Below are 20,000 nucleotides of genomic sequence, written 5' to 3' on the forward strand. Positions count from 1 at the left end.
GCTGATTAAGTGTGCCTTGAATTCTAAATAAATCACAGGGTGTCACCAGCAAAGCACCCCCACACCATAACACCTCCTCCTCCATGCTTCACGGTGGGAACCAGACCATAAAACCTCCTCCTCCATGCTTCATGGTGGGAACCAGCCCATAACACCACCTCCTCCATGCTTCACGGTGGGAACCAGACCATCACACCTCCTCCTCCATGCTTCACGGTGGGAACCACACCATAACAGCTCCTCCTCAATGCTTCACGGTGGGAACCAGACCATAACACCTCCTCCATGCTTCATGGTGGGAACTACACCACCTCCTCCTCCTCCATGCTTCACGGTGGGAACCAGACCATAACACCTCCTCCTCCATGCTTCACGGTGGGAAATACACATGCGGAGATGCGTTCACACATCCGTTCACCCTCACTGCGTCTCACAAAGACACGGTGGTTGGAACCATAAATCTCCAACTTGGACTCCAGACCAAAGAACAGATTTCCACCAGTCTAATGTCCATTGCTCGTGTTTCTTGGCCCAAGCAAGTCTCTTCTTATTGGTGTCCTTTAGTAGTGGTTTCTTTGCAGCAATTTGACTATGAAGGCCTGATTCACGCAGTCTCCTCTGAACAGTTCATGTTGAGATGTGTCTGATACTTGAACTCTGTGAAGCATTTATTTGGGCTGCAATTTCTGAGGCTGGTAACTCTAATGAACTTATCCTCTGCAGCAGAGGTAACTCTGGGTCTTCCATTCCTGTGGTGATCCTCACGAGAGCCAGTTTCATCATAGCGCTTGATGGTTTTTGCGACTGCACTTGAAGAAACCTTCAAAGTTCTTGAAGTTTTCCGTATTGACTGATCTTCATGTCTTAAAGTAATGATGGACTGTCGTTTCTCGTTGCTTATTTGAGCTGTTCTTTCCATAATATGGACTTGGTCTTTAAACCAAATAGGGCTATCTGTATACCACCCCTACCTTGTCACAACGACTGATTGGCTCACACACATTAAGAATTAATGAAATTCCACAAATTAACTTTTAAGAAGGCACACCTGTTAATTGAAATGCCAGGTGACTACCTCATGAAGCTGGTTGAGAGAATGCCAAGAGTGTGCTAAGCTGTCATGAAGGCAAAGGGTGGCTATTTAAAAAATCTCAAATATAAAATCTATTTAGATTATTTTTTTAAACTTTTTTGGTTACTACATGATTCAATATGTGTTATTTCATAGTTGTGATGTCTTCACTATTATTCTACAATGTAGAAAATAGTAAAAATAAAGAAAAACCCTTGAATGAGTAGGTGTTGTAAACCTTGTGACCGGTAGTCATGGATACACAAAGCCCTTTGTTCTCCCGGTGGCAGAGAGGACAATCCCCCAGATATGGAAGTTCTAAAATAAGTAGGGGCCACCTGATGACTACCAGAAGGGTAAATAAGTAGGGGCCACCTGATGACTACCAGAAAGGTAAATAAGTAGGGTGCCACCTGATGAATACCAGAAGGGTAAATAAGTAGGGGGCCACCTGATGACTACCAGAAGGGTAAATAAGTAGGGGCCACCTGATGACTACCAGAAGGGTAAATAAGTAGGGTGCCACCTGATGAATACCAGAAGGGTAAATAAGTAGGGGGACACCTGATGACTACCAGAAGGGTAAATAAGTAGGGGGCACCTGATGAATACCAGAAGGGTAAATAAGTAGGGGGCCACCTGATGAATACCAGAAGGGTAAATAAGTAGGGTGCCACCTGATGACTACCAGAAGGGTAAATAAGTAGGGGGACACCTGATGACTACCAAAAGGGTAAATAAGTAGGGGGCCACCTGATGAATTCCAGAAGGGTAAATAAGTAGGGGGCCACCTGATGAATACCAGAAGGGTAAATAAGTAGGGTGCCACCTGATGACTACCAGAAGGGTAAATAAGTAGGGGGCCACCTGATGACTACCAGAAGGGTAAATAAGTAGGGGGCCACCTGATGACTACCAGAAGGGTAAATAAGTAGGGGGCACCTGATGAATACCAGAAGGGTAAATAAGTAGGGGCCACCTGATGAATACCAGAAGGGTAAATAAGTAGGGGGCACCTGATGAATACCAGAAGGGTAAATAAGTAGGGGGCCACCTGATGAATACCAGAAGGTTAAATAAGTAGGGGCCACCTGATGACTACCAGAAGGGTAAATAAGTAGGGGGCCACCTGATGAATACCAGAAGGGTAAATAAGTAGGGGGGCAGGTGGCTAGAGGTGAACAGGTGTCTAGAGGTGAACAGGGGACTAGAGGTGAACAGGTGGCTAGAGGTGAACAGGTGTCTTGAGTGTGTGTACCTGGGAAATGAGGACAGGGGTGAGTGTGTGTACCCGGGCGGTGAGGACAGGGGTGTACCCGGGCGGTGAGGACAGGGGTGTACCCGGGCGGTGAGGACAGGGGTGTACCCGGGCGGTGAGGACAGGGGTGTACCCGGGCGGTGAGGACAGGGGTGTACCCGGGCGGTGAGGACAGGGGTGTACCCGGGCGGTGAGGACAGGGGTGTACCCGGGCGGTGAGGACAGGGGTGTACCCGGGCGGTGAGGACAGGGGTGTACCCGGGCGGTGAGGACAGGGGTGTACCTGGGCGGTGAGGACAGGGGTGTACCTGGGCGGTGAGGACAGGGGTGTACCTGGGCGGTGAGGACAGGGGTGTACCTGGGCGGTGAGGACAGGGGTGTACCTGGGCGGTGAGGACAGGGGTGTACCTGGGCGGTGAGGACAGGGGTGTACCTGGGCGGTGAGGACAGGGGTGTACCTGGGCGGTGAGGACAGGGGTGTACCTGGGCGGTGAGGACAGGGGTGTACCTGGGCGGTGAGGACAGGGGTGTACCTGGGCGGTGAGGACAGGGGTGTACCTGGGCGGTGAGGACAGGGGTGTACCTGGGCGGTGAGGACAGGGGTGTACCTGGGCGGTGAGGACAGGGGTGTACCTGGGCGGTGAGGACAGGGGTGTACCTGGGCGGTGAGGACAGGGGTGTACCTGGGCGGTGAGGACAGGGGTGTACCTGGGCGGTGAGGACAGGGGTGTACCTGGGCGGTGAGGACAGGGGTGTACCTGGGCGGTGAGGACAGGGGTGTACCTGGGCGGTGAGGACAGGGGTGTACCTGGGCGGTGAGGACAGGGGTGTACCTGGGCGGTGAGGACAGGGGTGTACCTGGGCGGTGAGGACAGGGGTGTACCTGGGCGGTGAGGACAGGGGTGTACCTGGGCGGTGAGGACAGGGGTGTACCTGGGCGGTGAGGACAGGGGTGTACCTGGGCGGTGAGGACAGGGGTGTACCTGGGCGGTGAGGACAGGGGTGTACCTGGGCGGTGAGGACAGGGGTGTACCTGGGCGGTGAGGACAGGGGTGTACCTGGGCGGTGAGGACAGGGGTGTACCTGGGCGGTGAGGACAGGGGTGTACCTGGGCGGTGAGGACAGCGGTGTACCTGGGCGGTGAGGACAGGGGTGTACCTGGGCGGTGAGGACAGGGGTGTACCTGGGCGGTGAGGACAGGGGTGAGTGTGTGTACCTGGGCGGTGAGGACAGGGGTGAGTGTGTGTACCTGGGCGGTGAGGACAGGGGTGTACCTGGGCGGTGAGGACAGGGGTGAGTGTGTACCTGGGCGGTGAGGACAGGGGTGAGTGTGTGTACCTGGGCGGTGAGGACAGGGGTGAGTGTGTGTACCTGGGCGGTGAGGACAGGGGTGAGTGTGTGTACCTGGGCGGTGAGGACAGGGGTGAGTGTGTGTACCTGGGCGGTGAGGACAGGGGTGAGTGTGTACCTGGGCGGTGAGGACAGGGGTGAGTGTGTACCTGGGCGGTGAGGACAGGGGTGTACCTGGGCGGTGAGGACAGGGGTGAGTGTGTACCTGGGCGGTGAGGACAGGGGTGTACCTGGGCGGTGAGGACAGGGGTGTACCTGGGCGGTGAGGACAGGGGTGTACCTGGGCGGTGAGGACAGGGGTGTACCTGGGCGGTGAGGACAGGGGTGAGTGGGTGTACCTGGGCGGTGAGGACAGGGGTGAGTGTGTGTACCTGGGCGGTGAAGACAGGGGTGTACCTGGGCGGTGAGGACAGGGGTGTACCTGGGCGGTGAGGACAGGGGTGTACCTGGGCGGTGAGGACAGGGGTGTACCTGGGCGGTGAGGACAGGGGTGTACCTGGGCGGTGAGGACAGGGGTGTACCTGGGCGGTGAGGACAGGGGTGTACCTGGGCGGTGAGGACAGGGGTGTACCTGGGCGGTGAGGACAGGGGTGTACCTGGGCGGTGAGGACAGGGGTGTACCTGGGCGGTGAGGACAGGGGTGTACCTGGGCGGTGAGGACAGGGGTGTACCTGGGCGGTGAGGACAGGGGTGTACCTGGGCGGTGAGGACAGGGGTGTACCTGGGCGGTGAGGACAGGGGTGTACCTGGGCGGTGAGGACAGGGGTGTACCTGGGCGGTGAGGACAGGGGTGTACCTGGGCGGTGAGGACAGGGGTGTACCTGGGCGGTGAGGACAGGGGTGTACCTGGGCGGTGAGGACAGGGGTGTACCTGGGCGGTGAGGACAGGGGTGTACCTGGGCGGTGAGGACAGGGGTGAGTGTGTGTACCTGGGCGGTGAGGACAGGGGTGTACCTGGGCGGTGAGGACAGGGGTGTACCTGGGCGGTGAGGACAGGGGTGAGTGTGTGTACCTGGGCGGTGAGGACAGGGGTGTACCTGGGCGGTGAGGACAGGGGTGTACCTGGGCGGTGAGGACAGGGGTGAGTGTGTACCTGGGCGGTGAGGACAGGGGTGAGTGTGTGTACCTGGGCGGTGAGGACAGGGGTGAGTGTGTACCTGGGCGGTGAGGACAGGGGTGAGTGTGTGTACCTGGGCGGTGAGGACAGGGGTGAGTGTGTACCTGGGCGGTGAGGACAGGGGTGAGTGTGTGTACCTGGGCGGTGAGGACAGGGGTGAGTGTGTACCTGGGCGGTGAGGACAGGGGTGTACCTGGGCGGTGAGGACAGGGGTGAGTGTGTACCTGGGCGGTGAGGACAGGGGTGTACCTGGGCGGTGAGGACAGGGGTGAGTGTGTACCTGGGCGGTGAGGACAGGGGTGAGTGTGTACCTGGGCGGTGAGGACAGGGGTGAGTGTGTGTACCTGGGCGGTGAGGACAGGGGTGAGTGTGTACCTGGGCGGTGAGGACAGGGGTGAGTGTGTGTACCTGGGCGGTGAGGACAGGGGTGAGTGTGTACCTGGGCGGTGAGGACAGGGGTGAGTGTGTGTACCTGGGCGGTGAGGACAGGGGTGTACCTGGGCGGTGAGGACAGGGGTGAGTGTGTACCTGGGCGGTGAGGACAGGGGTGTACCTGGGCGGTGAGGACAGGGGTGAGTGTGTGTACCTGGGCGGTGAAGACAGGGGTGTACCTGGGCGGTGAGGACAGGGGTGAGTGTGTACCTGGGCGGTGAGGACAGGGGTGAGTGTGTACCTGGGCGGTGAGGACAGGGGTGTACCTGGGCGGTGAGGACAGGGGTGAGTGTGTACCTGGGCGGTGAGGACAGGGGTGAGTGTGTACCTGGGCGGTGAGGACAGGGGTGAGTGTGTGTACCTGGGCGGTGAGGACAGGGGTGAGTGTGTACCTGGGCGGTGAGGACAGGGGTGAGTGTGTGTACCTGGGCGGTGAGGACAGGGGTGAGTGTGTACCTGGGCGGTGAGGACAGGGGTGAGTGTGTGTACCTGGGCGGTGAGGACAGGGGTGAGTGTGTACCTGGGCGGTGAGGACAGGGGTGAGTGTGTACCTGGGCGGTGAGGACAGGGGTGAGTGTGTACCTGGGCGGTGAGGACAGGGGTGTACCTGGGCGGTGAGGACAGGGGTGTACCTGGGCGGTGAGGACAGGGGTGAGTGTGTGTACCTGGGCGGTGAAGACAGGGGTGTACCTGGGCGGTGAGGACAGGGGTGAGTGTGTACCTGGGCGGTGAGGACAGGGGTGAGTGTGTACCTGGGCGGTGAGGACAGGGGTGTACCTGGGCGGTGAGGACAGGGGTGAGTGTGTACCTGGGCGGTGAGGACAGGGGTGAGTGTGTACCTGGGCGGTGAGGACAGGGGTGAGTGTGTACCTGGGCGGTGAGGACAGGGGTGAGTGTGTGTACCTGGGCGGTGAGGACAGGGGTGAGTGTGTGTACCTGGGCGGTGAGGACAGGGGTGAGTGTGTACCTGGGCGGTGAGGACAGGGGTGAGTGTGTACCTGGGCGGTGAGGACAGGGGTGAGTGTGTGTACCTGGGCGGTGAGGACAGGGGTGAGTGTGTGTACCTGGGCGGTGAGGACAGGGGTGAGTGTGTGTACCTGGGCGGTGAGGACAGGGGTGAGTGTGTGTACCTGGGCGGTGAGGACAGGGGTGAGTGTGTACCTGGGCGGTGAGGACAGGGGTGAGTGTGTGTACCTGGGCGGTGAGGACAGGGGTGAGTGTGTGTACCTGGGCGGTGAGGACAGGGGTGAGTGTGTGTACCTGGGCGGTGAGGACAGGGGTGAGTGTGTACCTGGGCGGTGAGGACAGGGGTGTACCTGGGCGGTGAGGACAGGGGTGAGTGTGTACCTGGGCGGTGAGGACAGGGGTGTACCTGGGCGGTGAGGACAGGGGTGAGTGTGTACCTGGGCGGTGAGGACAGGGGTGAGTGTGTACCTGGGCGGTGAGGACAGGGGTGAGTGTGTACCTGGGCGGTGAGGACAGGGGTGAGTGTGTACCTGGGCGGTGAGGACAGGGGTGAGTGTGTACCTGGGCGGTGAGGACAGGGGTGAGTGTGTACCTGGGCGGTGAGGACAGGGGTGAGTGTGTACCTGGGCGGTGAGGACAGGGGTGAGTGTGTACCTGGGCGGTGAGGACAGGGGTGAGTGTGTACCTGGGCGGTGAGGACAGGGGTGAGTGTGTACCTGGGCGGTGAGGACAGGGGTGAGTGTGTACCTGGGCGGTGAGGACAGGGGTGAGTGTGTGTACCTGGGCGGTGAGGACAGGGGTGAGTGTGTGTACCTGGGCGGTGAGGACAGGGGTGAGTGTGTACCTGGGCGGTGAGGACAGGGGTGAGTGTGTGTACCTGGGCGGTGAGGACAGGGGTGAGTGTGTACCTGGGCGGTGAGGACAGGGGTGAGTGTGTGTACCTGGGCGGTGAGGACAGGGGTGTACCTGGGCGGTGAGGACAGGGGTGAGTGTGTACCTGGGCGGTGAGGACAGGGGTGAGTGTGTACCTGGGCGGTGAGGACAGGGGTGAGTGTGTACCTGGGCGGTGAGGACAGGGGTGTACCTGGGCGGTGAGGACAGGGGTGAGTGTGTACCTGGGCGGTGAGGACAGGGGTGAGTGTGTACCTGGGCGGTGAGGACAGGGGTGAGTGTGTACCTGGGCGGTGAGGACAGGGGTGTGTGTGTACCTGGGCGGTGAGGACAGGGGTGAGTGTGTACCTGGGCGGTCAGGACAGGGGTGTGTGTGTACCTGGGCGGTGAGGACAGGGACGGTCTCTAGAGATCCTCTCTGTTGCTCCACCTCTTCCTTCAGCTTGTCAATCAGGTCCTGTTTCAGAGCCAACGCTCTCTCTGCCTCCTCCAGACGGACAACCATGTCTCCTCCCTACACACACACACACCTCAGTCTTTAGTTTGGAGTCGTAGTCCTTAGACAGGTGTAGGCAGGTACACACACACACACACACACACACACCCTCTGCCACACACACACACACACACACACACACACACACACACACACACACACACACACACACACCCTCTGCCACACACACACACACACACACCTCAGTCTTTAGTTTGGAGTCGTAGTCCTTAAACAGACAGGTGTAGGCAGGTACACACACACACACACACACACACACACACACACACCTCAGTCTTTAGTTTGGAGTCGTAGTCCTTAAACAGACAGGTGTAGGCAGGTACACACACACACACACACACACACACACACACACACACACACCTCAGTCTTTAGTTTGGAGTCGTAATCCTTAAACAGACAGGTGTAGGCAGGTACACACACACACACACACACACACACACACACACACACACACACACCTCAGTCTTTAGTTTAGAGTCGTAGTCCTTAAACAGACAGGTGTAGGCGTGCTGCAGCTGGGCGAGCTTCCTCCTGGAAGAGAGAAGGAGGGTTATTCCAGTAATGATGTGTGTGTGTCGACGTCAAGTCTGTCTCCACGGTGAGTGTGTGTGTGTACGTGTCATCGATAGTTATATATTATATCGATATTTGACTCCAAGTATCGATTTGTTCTCCATTTTCTTAAAAAGTGAGCCAACATGGTCTCTCAGTATGGTGATAATATGGTATGGTGGTAATATGGTATGGTGATAATATGGTATGGTGGTAAAATGGTATGATATGTTACGGTGATATTATGGTATGGTGAGGTCTCTCAGTATGGTGATAATATAGTATGGTGATAATATGGTATGGTGATAATATGGTATGGTGATAATATGGTATGGTGATAATATGGTATGGTGAGGTCTCTCAGTATAGTGATAATATGGTATGGTGAGGTCTCTCAGTATAGTGATAATATGGTATGGTGATAATATGGTATGGTGATAATATGGTATGGTGATAATATGGTATGGTGATAATATGGTATGGTGAGGTCTCTCAGTATGGTGATAACATGGAATGGTGATAATATGGTATGGTGAGGTCTCTCAGTATGGTGATAATATGGTATGGTCTCTCAGTTTGGTGATAATATGGTATGGTGATATGGTATGGTGAGGTCTCTCAGTATGGTGATATTATGGTATGGTGATAATATGGTATGGTGATATTATGGTACGGTGATAATATGGTATGGTGATTATATGGTATGGTGATTATATGGTATGGTGAGGTCCCTCAGTTCGGTGATAATATGGTATGGTAAGGTCACTCAGTATGGTGATAATATGGTACGGCGATAATATGGTAAGGTGATAATATGGTAAGGTGAGGTCTCAGTATGGTGATATTATGGTATAGTGAGGTCCCTCAGTATGGTGATAATATGGTATGGTCTCTCAGTATGGTGATAATATGGTATGGTGAGGTCCCTCAGTATGGTGATAATATGGTATGGTGAGGTCCCTCAGTATGGTGATAATATGGTATGGTCCCTCAGTATGGTGATAATATGGTATGGTGATAATATGGTAAGGTGATAATATGGTAAGGTGAGGTCTCAGTATGGTGATATTATGGTATAGTGAGGTCCCTCAGTATGGTGATAATATGGTATGGTCTCTCAGTATGGTGATAATATGGTATGGTGAGGTCCCTCAGTATGGCGATAATATGGTATGGTGAGGTCTCTCAGTATGGTGATAATATGGTATGGTGAGGTCCCTCAGTATGGCGATAATATGTTATGGTGATATTATGGTATGGTGAGGTCTCAGTATGGTGATAATATGGTATGGTGATAATATGGTATGGTCTCTCAGAATGGCGATAATATGGTATGGTGAGGTCACTCAGTATGGTGATAATATGGTATGGTGAGGTCTCTCAGTATGGTGATAATATGGTATGGGGATAATATGGTATGGTGAGGTCTCTCAGTATGGTGATAATATGGTATGGCGATAATATGGTATGGTGATAATATGGTATGGTGATAATATGGTATGGTGATAATATGGTATGGTGAGGTCTCTCAGTATGGTGATACTATAGTATGGTGATAATATGTTATGGTGATATTATGGTATGGTGAGGTCTCTCAGTATGGTGATAATATGTTATGGTGATATTATGGTATGGTGAGGTCTCTCAGTATGGTGATACTATAGTATGGTGATAATATGTTATGGTGATAATATGGTATGGTGAGGTCTCTCAGTATGGTGATACTATGGTATGGTGATAATATGGTATGATGAGGTCCCTCAGTATGGTGATAATATGGTATGGTGAGGTCCATCAGTATGGTGATAATATGGTATGGCGAGGTCTCAGTATGGTGATAATATGGTATGGTGATAATATGGTAAGGTGATAATATGGTAAGGTGAGGTCTCTCAGTGTGGTGATAATGTGGTATGGTGATTATATGGTGATAATATGTAATGGTGAGGTCCCTCAGTATGGTGATAATATGGTATGGTGATAATATGGTATGGTGAGGCACCTCAGTATGGTGATAATATGGTATGGTGAGGTCTCTCAGTATGGTGATAATATGGTATGGTGATAATATGGTATGGTGATGTCTCTCAGTATGGTGATAATATGGTATGGTGATGTCTCTCAGTATGGTGGTAATATGGTATGGTGAGGTCCCTCAGTTTGGTGATAATATGGTATGGTGAGGTCACTCAGTATGGTGATAATATGGTATGGTGAGGTCTCTCAGTATGGTGATAATATGGTATGGTGATAATATGGTATGGTGATGTCTCTCAGTATGGTGGTAATATGGTATGGTGAGGTCCCTCAGTATGGTGGTAATATGGTATGGTGAGGTCCCTCAGTTTGGTGATAATATGGTATGGTGATAATATGGTATGGTGATAATATGGCATGGTGATAATATGGTATGGTGAGGTCCCTCAGTATGGTGATAATATGGTATGGTGATAATATGGTATGGTGATGTCTCTCAGTATGGTGGTAATATGGTATGGTGAGGTCCCTCAGTATGGTGGTAATATGGTATGGTGAGGTCCCTCAGTTTGGTGATAATATGGTATGGTGAGGTCCCTCAGTTTGGTGATAATATGGTATGGTGAGGTCACTCAGTATGGTGATAATATGGTACGCCGATAATATGGTATGGTGAGGTCCCTCAGTATGGTGATAATATGGTACGCCGATAATATGGTATGGTGAGGTCCCTCAGTATGGTGATAATATGGTATGGTGATAATATGGTATGGTCTCTCAGTATGGTGATAGTATGGTATGGTGATAATATGGTGAGGTCTCTCAGTAGGGTGATAATATGGTAAAGTGTTAACATGGTGAGGCCCCTCAGTATGGTGATAATATGGTATGGTGATAATATGGTGAGGTCTCTCAGTAGGGTGATAATATGGTAAGGTGATAACATGGTGTGGTGATAATATGGTATGGTCTCTCAGTATGGTGATAATATGGTATGGTGAGGTCCCTCAGTATGGTGATAATGTGGTATGGTGATAATATGGTATGGTCTCTCAGTATGGTGATAGTATGGTATGGTGACGTCCCTCAGTATGGTGATAATATGGTATGGTGATAATATGGTGAGGTCTCTCAGTAGGGTGATAATATGGTAAGGTGATAACATGGTATGGTGATAATATGGTATGGTGAGGTCCCTCAGTATGGTGATAATATGGTACGGTGATAATATGGTGAGGTCTCTCAGTAGGGTGATAATATGGTATGGTGATGTCCCTCAGTATGGCGATAGTATGGTGAGGTCTCTCAGTATGGTGATAGTATGGTGAGGTCTCTCAGTATGGTGATAGTATGGTATGGTGATAATATGGTATGGTGATAATATGGTATGGTGATAATATGGTATGGTGATGTCCCTCAGTATGGTGATAGTATGGTGAGGTCCCTCAGTATGGTGATAATATGGTATGGTGAGGTCTCAGTATGGTGATAATATGGTATGGTGAGGTCCCTCAGTATGGTGATAATATGGTATGGTGAGATCCCTCAGTAAGGTGATAATATGGTATGGTGATAATATGGTATGGTGATAATATGGTAAGGTGATAACATGGTATGGTGATAACATGGTATGGTGATAACATGGTATGGTGAGGTCCCTCAGTATGGTGATAATATGGTATGGTGATAATATGGTATGGTGATAATATGGTAAGGTGATAACATGGTATGGTGATAACATGGTATGGTGATAACATGGTATGGTGAGGTCTCTCAGTATGGTGATAATATGGTATGGTGATAATATGGTGAGGTCTCTCAGTAGGGTGATAATATGGTAAGGTGATAACATGGTATGGTGATAATATGGTATGGTCTCTCAGTATGGTGTTAATATGGTGAGGTCCCTCAGTATGGTGATAATATGGTATGGTGAGGTCCCTCAGTATGGTGATAATATGGTATGGTGAGGTCCCTCAGTATGGTGATAGTATGGTGAGGTCTCTCAGTATGGTGATAATATGGTATGGTGATAATATGGTATGGTCCCTCAGTATGGTGATAGTATGGTATGGTGAGGTCCCTCAGTAAGGTGATAATATGGTATGGTGATAATATGGTATGGTGATAATATGGTATGGTGATGTCCCTCAGTATGGTGATAGTATGGTGAGGTCCCTCAGTATGGTGATAATATGGTATGGTGAGGTCTCAGTATGGTGATAATATGGTATGGTGAGGTCCCTCAGTATGGTGATAATATGGTATGGTGAGATCCCTCAGTAAGGTGATAATATGGTATGGTGATAATATGGTATGGTGATAATATGGTAAGGTGATAACATGGTATGGTGATAACATGGTATGGTGATAACATGGTATGGTGAGGTCCCTCAGTATGGTGATAATATGGTATGGTGATAATATGGTATGGTGATAACATGGTATGGTGATAACATGGTATGGTGAGGTCTCTCAGTATGGTGATAATATGGTATGGTGATAATATGGTGAGGTCTCTCAGTAGGGTGATAATATGGTAAGGTGATAACATGGTATGGTGATAATATGGTATGGTCTCTCAGTATGGTGTTAATATGGTGAGGTCCCTCAGTATGGTGATAATATGGTATGGTGAGGTCCCTCAGTATGGTGATAGTATGGTGAGGTCTCAGTATGGTGATAATATGGTATGGTGATAATATGGTATGGTCCCTCAGTATGGTGATAATATGGTATGGTGAGGTCCCTCAGTATGGTGATAGTATGGTATGGTGAGGTCCCTCAGTAAGGTGATAATATGGTATGGTGATAATATGGTATGGTCTCTCAGTATGGTGGTAATTTGTTATGTTGATAATATGGTATGGTGATATGGTAAATATGGTATGGTGATAATATGGTATGGTGAGGTCCCTCAGTATGGTGATAATATGGTATGGTGATAATATGGTAAGGTGGTAATATGGTATGGTGATAATATGGTATGGTGAGGTCTATCAGTATGGTGATAACATGGTATGGTGATAATATTGTATGGTGAGGTCTCTCAGTATGGTGATAATATGGTATGGTGATAATATGGTATGGTTATAATATGGTATGGTTATAATATGGTATGGTTATAATATGGTATGGTGAGGTCCCTCAGTATGGTGATAATATGTTATGGTGATATTATGGTATGGTGATAATATGGTATGGTCTCTCAGTATGGTGATAATATGGTATGGTGATGTCTCTTAGTATAGTGATAATATGGTATGGTGATAATATGGTATGGTGATAATATGGTATGGCGAGGTCTCAGGATGGTGATAATATGGTATGGTGATAATATGGTAAGGTGATAATATGGTAAGGTGAGGTCTCAGTATGGTGATATTATGGTATAGTGAGGTCCCTCAGTATGGTGATAATATGGTATGGTCTCTCAGTATGGTGATAATATGGTATGGTGAGGTCCCTCAGTATGGTGATAATATGGTATGGTGAGGTCCCTCAGTATGGTGATAATATGGTATGGTCCCTCAGTATGGTGATAATATGTTATGGTGATATTATGGTATGGTGAGGTCTCTCAGTATGGTGATAATATGGTATGGTGATAATATGGTAAGGTGATAATATGGTAAGGTGAGGTCTCAGTATGGTGATATTATGGTATAGTGAGGTCCCTCAGTATGGTGATAATATGGTATGGTCTCTCAGTATGGTGATAATATGGTATGGTGAGGTCTCTCAGTATGGTGATAATATGGTATGGTGAGGTCCCTCAGTATGGCGATAATATGTTATGGTGATATTATGGTATGGTGAGGTCTCTCAGTATGGTGATACTATGGTATGGTGAGGTCTCAGTATGGCGATAATATAGTATGGTGAGGTCACTCAGTATGGTGATACTATGGTATGGTGAGGTCTCAGTATGGCGATAATATGGTATGGTGATAATATGGTATGGTGAGGTCACTCAGTATGGTGATAATATGGTATGGTGAGGTCTCTCAGTATGGTGATAATATGGTATGGCGATAATATGGTATGGTGATAATATGGTATGGTGAGGTCTCTCAGTATGGTGATAATATGGTATGGCGATAATATGGTATGGTGATAATATGGTATGGTGATAATATGGTATGGTGATAATATGGTATGGTGATAATATGGTATGGTGAGGTCTCTCAGTATGGTGATACTATAGTATGGTGATAATATGTTATGGTGATATTATGGTATGGTGAGGTCTCAGTATGGTGATACTATAGTATGGTGATAATATGTTATGGTGATAATATGGTATGGTGATAATATGGTATGGTGAGGTCTCTCAGTATGGTGATACTATGGTATGGTGATAATATGGTATGATGAGGTCCCTCAGTATGGTGATAATATGGTATGGTGAGGTCCATCAGTATGGTGATAATATGGTATGGCGAGGTCCATCAGTATGGTGATAATATGGTATGGTCTCTCAGTATGGTGATAACATGGTATGGTGAGGTCTCTCAGTATGGTGATAATATGGTATGGTGATAATATGGTATGGTCTCTCAGTATGGTGATAATATGGTATGGTGAGGTCTCTCAGTATGGTGATAATATGGTATGGTGAGGTCTCTCAGTATGGTGATAACATGGTATGGTGATAATATGGTATGGTGAGGTCTCTCAGTATGGTGATAATATGGTATGGTGATAATATGGTATGGTGAGGTCTCTCAGTATGGTGATAATATGGTATGGTGAGGTCTCTGTATGGTGATAACATGGTATGGTGATAATATGGTATGGTGAGGTCTCTCAGTATGGTGATAATATGGTATGGTCTCTCAGTTTGGTGATAATATGGTATGGTGATAATATGGTATGGTCAGGTCTCTCAGTTTGGTGATAATATGGTATGGTGAGGTCCCTCAGTATGGTGATATTATGGTATGGTGATAATATGGTATGGTGATATCATGGTACGGTGATATTATGGTATGGTGATTATATGGTATGGTGATTATATGGTATGGTGAGGTCCCTCAGTTTGGTGATAATATGGTATGGTGAGGTCCCTCAGTTTGGTAATAATATGGTATGGTGAGGTCACTCAGTATGGTGATAATATGGTATGGTGAGGTCTCTCAGTATGGTGATAATATGGTATGGTGATAATATGGTATGGTGATGTCTCTCAGTATGGTGGTAATATGGTATGGTGAGGTCCCTCAGTATGGTGGTAATATGGTATGGTGAGGTCCCTCAGTTTGGTGATAATATGGTATGGTGATAATATGGTATGGTGATAATATGGTATGGTGATGTCTCTCAGTATGGTGGTAATATGGTATGGTGAGGTCCCTCAGTATGGTGGTAATATGGTATGGTGAGGTCCCTCAGTTTGGTGATAATATGGTATGGTGAGGTCCCTCAGTTTGGTGATAATATGGTATGGTGAGGTCACTCAGTATGGTGATAATATGGTACGGCGATAATATGGTACGCCGATAATATGGTATGTTGAGGTCCCTCAGTAAGGTGATAATATGGTATGGTGATAATATGGTAAGGTGATAACATGGTATGGTGATAATATGGTATGGTCTCTCAGTATGGTGATAATATGGTATGGTGAGGTCCCTCAGTATGGTGATTATGTGGTATGGTGATAATATGGTATGGTCTCTCAGTATGGTGATAGTATGGTATGGTGACGTCCCTCAGTATGGTGATAATATGGTATGGTGATAATATGGTGAGGTCTCTCAGTAGGGTGATAATATGGTAAGGTGATAACATGGTATGGTGATAATATGGTATGGTGAGGTCCCTCAGTATGGTGATAATATGGTACGGTGATAATATGGTGAGGTCTCTCAGTAGGGTGATAATATGGTATGGTGATGTCCCTCAGTATGGTGATAGTATGGTATGGTGATAATATGGTATGGTGATAATATGGTATGGTGATAGTATGGTGAGGTCCCTCAGTATGGTGATAATATGGTATGGTGAGGTCTCAGTATGGTGATAATATGGTATGGTGAGGTCCCTCAGTATGGTGATAATATGGTATGGTGAGATCCCTCAGTAAGGTGATAATATGGTATGGTGATAATATGGTATGGTCTCTCAGTATGGTGGTAATTTGTTATGTTGATAATATGGTATGGTGATATGGTAAATATGGCATGGTGATAATATGGTATGGTGAGGTCCCTCAGTATGGCGATAATATGGTATGGTGATAATATGGTATGGTGAGGTCTCTCAGTATGGTGATAATATGGTATGGTGAGGTCCCTCAGTATGGTGAGATCCCTCAGTATGGTGATAATATGGTATGGTGAGGTCTCTTAGTATGGTGATAATATGGTATGTTGACGTCTCTCAGTATGGTGATAATATGGTATGTTGACGTCTCTCAGTATGGTGATAATATGGTATGGTGATAGTATGGTATGGTGAGGTCCCTCAGTATGGTGATAATATGGTATGGTGGTAATATGGTATGGTGATAATATGGTACGGCGAGGTCTCTCAGTATGGTGATAATGTGGTATGGTGATTATATGGTGATAATATGGTATGGTGAGATCTCTCAGTATGGTGATAATATGGTATGGTGAGGTCCCTCAGTATGGTGATAATATGGTATGGTCTCTCAGTTTGGTGATAATATGGTATGGTGAGGTCGCTCAGTAGGGTGATAATATGGTATGGTGAGGCCCCTCAGTATGGTGATAGTATGGTGAGGTCTCTCAGTATGGTGATAATATGGTGAGGTCCATCAGTATGGTGATAATATGGTATGGTGAGATCGCTCAGTATGGCGATAATATGGCATACTGATAATATGGTATGGTGATATGGTAAATATGGTATGGTGATAATATGGTATGGTGAGGTCTCTTAGTATGGTGATAATATGGTATGGTGAGGTCTCAGTATGGTGATAATATGGTATGGTGATAATATGGTATGGTCCCTCAGTATGGTGATAGTATGGTATGGTGAGGTCTCTTAGTATCGTGATAATATGTTATGGTGATATTATGGTATGGTGAGGTCTCTCAGTATGGTATGATGAGGTCCCTCAGTATGGTGATAATATGGTATGGTGAGATCCCTCAGTATGGTGATATTATGGTAAGGTGATAATATGGTATGGTGAGGTCCCTCAGTATGGTGATAACATGGTATGGTGAGATCCCTCAGTATGGTGATATTATGGTAAGGTGATAATATGGTATGGTGAGGTCCCTCAGTATGGTGATAATATGGTATGGTGAGGTCTCAGTATGGTGATAATATGGTATGGTGATAATATGGTATGGTGAGGTCCCTCAGTATGGTGATAATATGGTATGGTGGTAATATGGTATGGTGATTATATGGTATGGTGATTATATGGTATGGTGATTATATGGTATGGTGAGGTCCCTCAGTATGGTGATAATATGGTATGGTCATAATATGGTATGGTGATAATCTGGTATGGTGAGGTCCCTCAGTATGGTGATAATATGGTATGGTGAGGTCCCTCAGTAAGGTGATAATATGGTATGGTGATAATATGGTATGGTGATAATATGGTAAGGTGATAACATGGTATGGTGATAATATGGTATGGTCTCTCAGTATGGTGATAATATGGTATGGTGAGGTCCCTCAGTATGGTGATAATGTGGTATGGTGATAATATGGTATGGTCTCTCAGTATGGTGATAGTATGGTATGGTGACGTCCCTCAGTATGGTGATAATATGGTATGGTGATAATATGGTGAGGTCTCTCAGTAGGGTGATAATATGGTATGGTGATGTCCCTCAGTATGGTGATAGTATGGTGAGGTCTCTCAGAATGGTGATAATATGGTATGGTGATAATATGGTATGGTGAGGTCCCTCAGTATGGTGATAATATGGTACGGTGATAATATGGTGAGGTCTCTCAGTAGGGTGATAATATGGTATGGTGATGTCCCTCAGTATGGTGATAGTATGGTGAGGTCTCTCAGAATGGTGATAATATGGTATGGTGATAATATGGTATGGTGAGGTCCCTCAGTATGGTGATAATATGGTACGGTGATAATATGGTGAGGTCTCTCAGTAGGGTGATAATATGGTATGGTGATGTCCCTCAGTATGGTGATAGTATGGTGAGGTCTCTCAGTATGGTGATAATATGGTATGGTGATAATATGGTATGGTGATAATATGGTATGGTGATGTCCCTCAGTATGGTGATAGTATGGTGAGGTCCCTCAGTATGGTGATAATATGGTATGGTGAGGTCTCAGTATGGTGATAATATGGTATGGTGAGGTCCCTCAGTATGGTGATAATATGGTATGGTGAGATCCCTCAGTAAGGTGATAATATGGTATGGTGATAATATGGTATGGTCTCTCAGTATGGTGGTAATTTGTTATGTTGATAATATGGTATGGTGATATGGTAAATATGGTATGGTGATATGGTAAATATGACATGGTGATAATATGGTATGGTGAGGTCCCTCAGTATGGCGATAATATGGTATGGTGATAATATGGTATGGTGAGGTCTCTCAGTATGGTGATAATATGGTATGGTGAGGTCCCTCAGTATGGTGATAATATGGTATGTTGACGTCTCTCAGTATGGTGATAATATGGTATGGTGAGGTCTCTTAGTATGGTGATAATATGGTATGTTGACGTCTCTCAGTATGGTGATAATATGGTATGGTGATAATATGGTATGGTCCCTCAGTATGGTGATAGTATGGTATGGTGAGGTCCCTCAGTATGGTGATAATATGGTATGGTGGTAATATGGTGATAATATGGTATGGTGAGGTCTCTCAGTATGGTGATAATGTGGTATGGTGATTATATGGTGATAATATGGTATGGTGAGGTCTCTCAGTATGGTGATAATATGGTATGGTGATTATATGGTGATAATATGGTATGGTGAGGTCTCTCAGTATGGTGAAAATATGGTATGGTGATAACATGGTATGGTGATAATATGGTATGGTGATAATATGGTACGGCGAGGTCTCTCAGTATGGTGATAATGTGGTATGGTGATTATATGGTGATAATATGGTATGGTGAGGTCTCTCAGTATGGTGATAATATGGTATGGTGATAACATGGTATGGTGATAACATGGTATGGTGATAACACGGTATGGTGAGGACCCTAAGTATGGTGATAATATGGTATGGTGATAATATGGTATGGTGATAATATGGTATGGTGAGGTCTCACAGTATGGTGATAATGTGGTATGGTGAGGTCCCTCAGTATGGTGGTAATATGGTATGGTGATAATATGTTAAGGTGAGGTCCCTCAGTATGGTGATAATATGTTATGGTGATATTATGGTATGGTGAGGTCTCTCAGTATGGTGATACTATAGTATGGTGATAATATGTTATGGTGATATTATGGTATGGTGAGGTCTCTCAGTATGGTGAGGTCCATCAGTATGGTGATATTATGGTATAGTGAGGTCCCTCAGTATGGTGATAATGTGGTATGGTGATTATATGGTGATAATACGGTATGGTGAGGTCTCTCAGTATGGTGATAATATGGTATGGTGAGGTCCCTCAGTATGGTGATAATATGGTATGGTCTCTCAGTTTGGTGATAATATGGTATGGTGATATTATGGTATGGTGAGGCCCCTCAGTATGGTGATAGTATGGTGAGGTCTCTCAGTATGGTGATAATATGGTGAGGTCCATCAGTATGGTGATAATATGGTATGGTGAGGTCCCTCAGTATGGCGATAATATGGCATACTGATAATATGGTATGGTGATATGGTAAATATGGTATGGTGATAATATGGTATGGTGATAATATGG

At 47.4% G+C, this 20,000-nt stretch overlaps 1 protein-coding gene across 4 annotated transcripts in view; it reads right to left on the bottom strand.

Annotated features, from left to right (window-relative positions):
* LOC129829429 (NF-kappa-B essential modulator-like) overlaps positions 1–20,000 on the bottom strand; it is a 65,701-nt gene that overhangs the window by 2,175 nt on the left and 43,526 nt on the right. For all 4 annotated transcript variants that reach the window (XM_055891121.1, XM_055891122.1, XM_055891120.1 and 1 more), the window contains 2 exons: positions 8,065–8,137; positions 7,466–7,600 (listed from right to left, as the gene is read on the bottom strand). In XM_055891121.1, coding sequence (XP_055747096.1) covers positions 7,466–7,600; positions 8,065–8,137 — 208 coding nt within the window. The remainder of the gene's footprint in view (positions 1–7,465; positions 7,601–8,064; positions 8,138–20,000) is intronic.

Source organism: Salvelinus fontinalis, chromosome 31, assembly GCF_029448725.1.
Source record: "Salvelinus fontinalis isolate EN_2023a chromosome 31, ASM2944872v1, whole genome shotgun sequence".
Classification (NCBI taxonomy): domain Eukaryota; kingdom Metazoa; phylum Chordata; class Actinopteri; order Salmoniformes; family Salmonidae; genus Salvelinus; species Salvelinus fontinalis.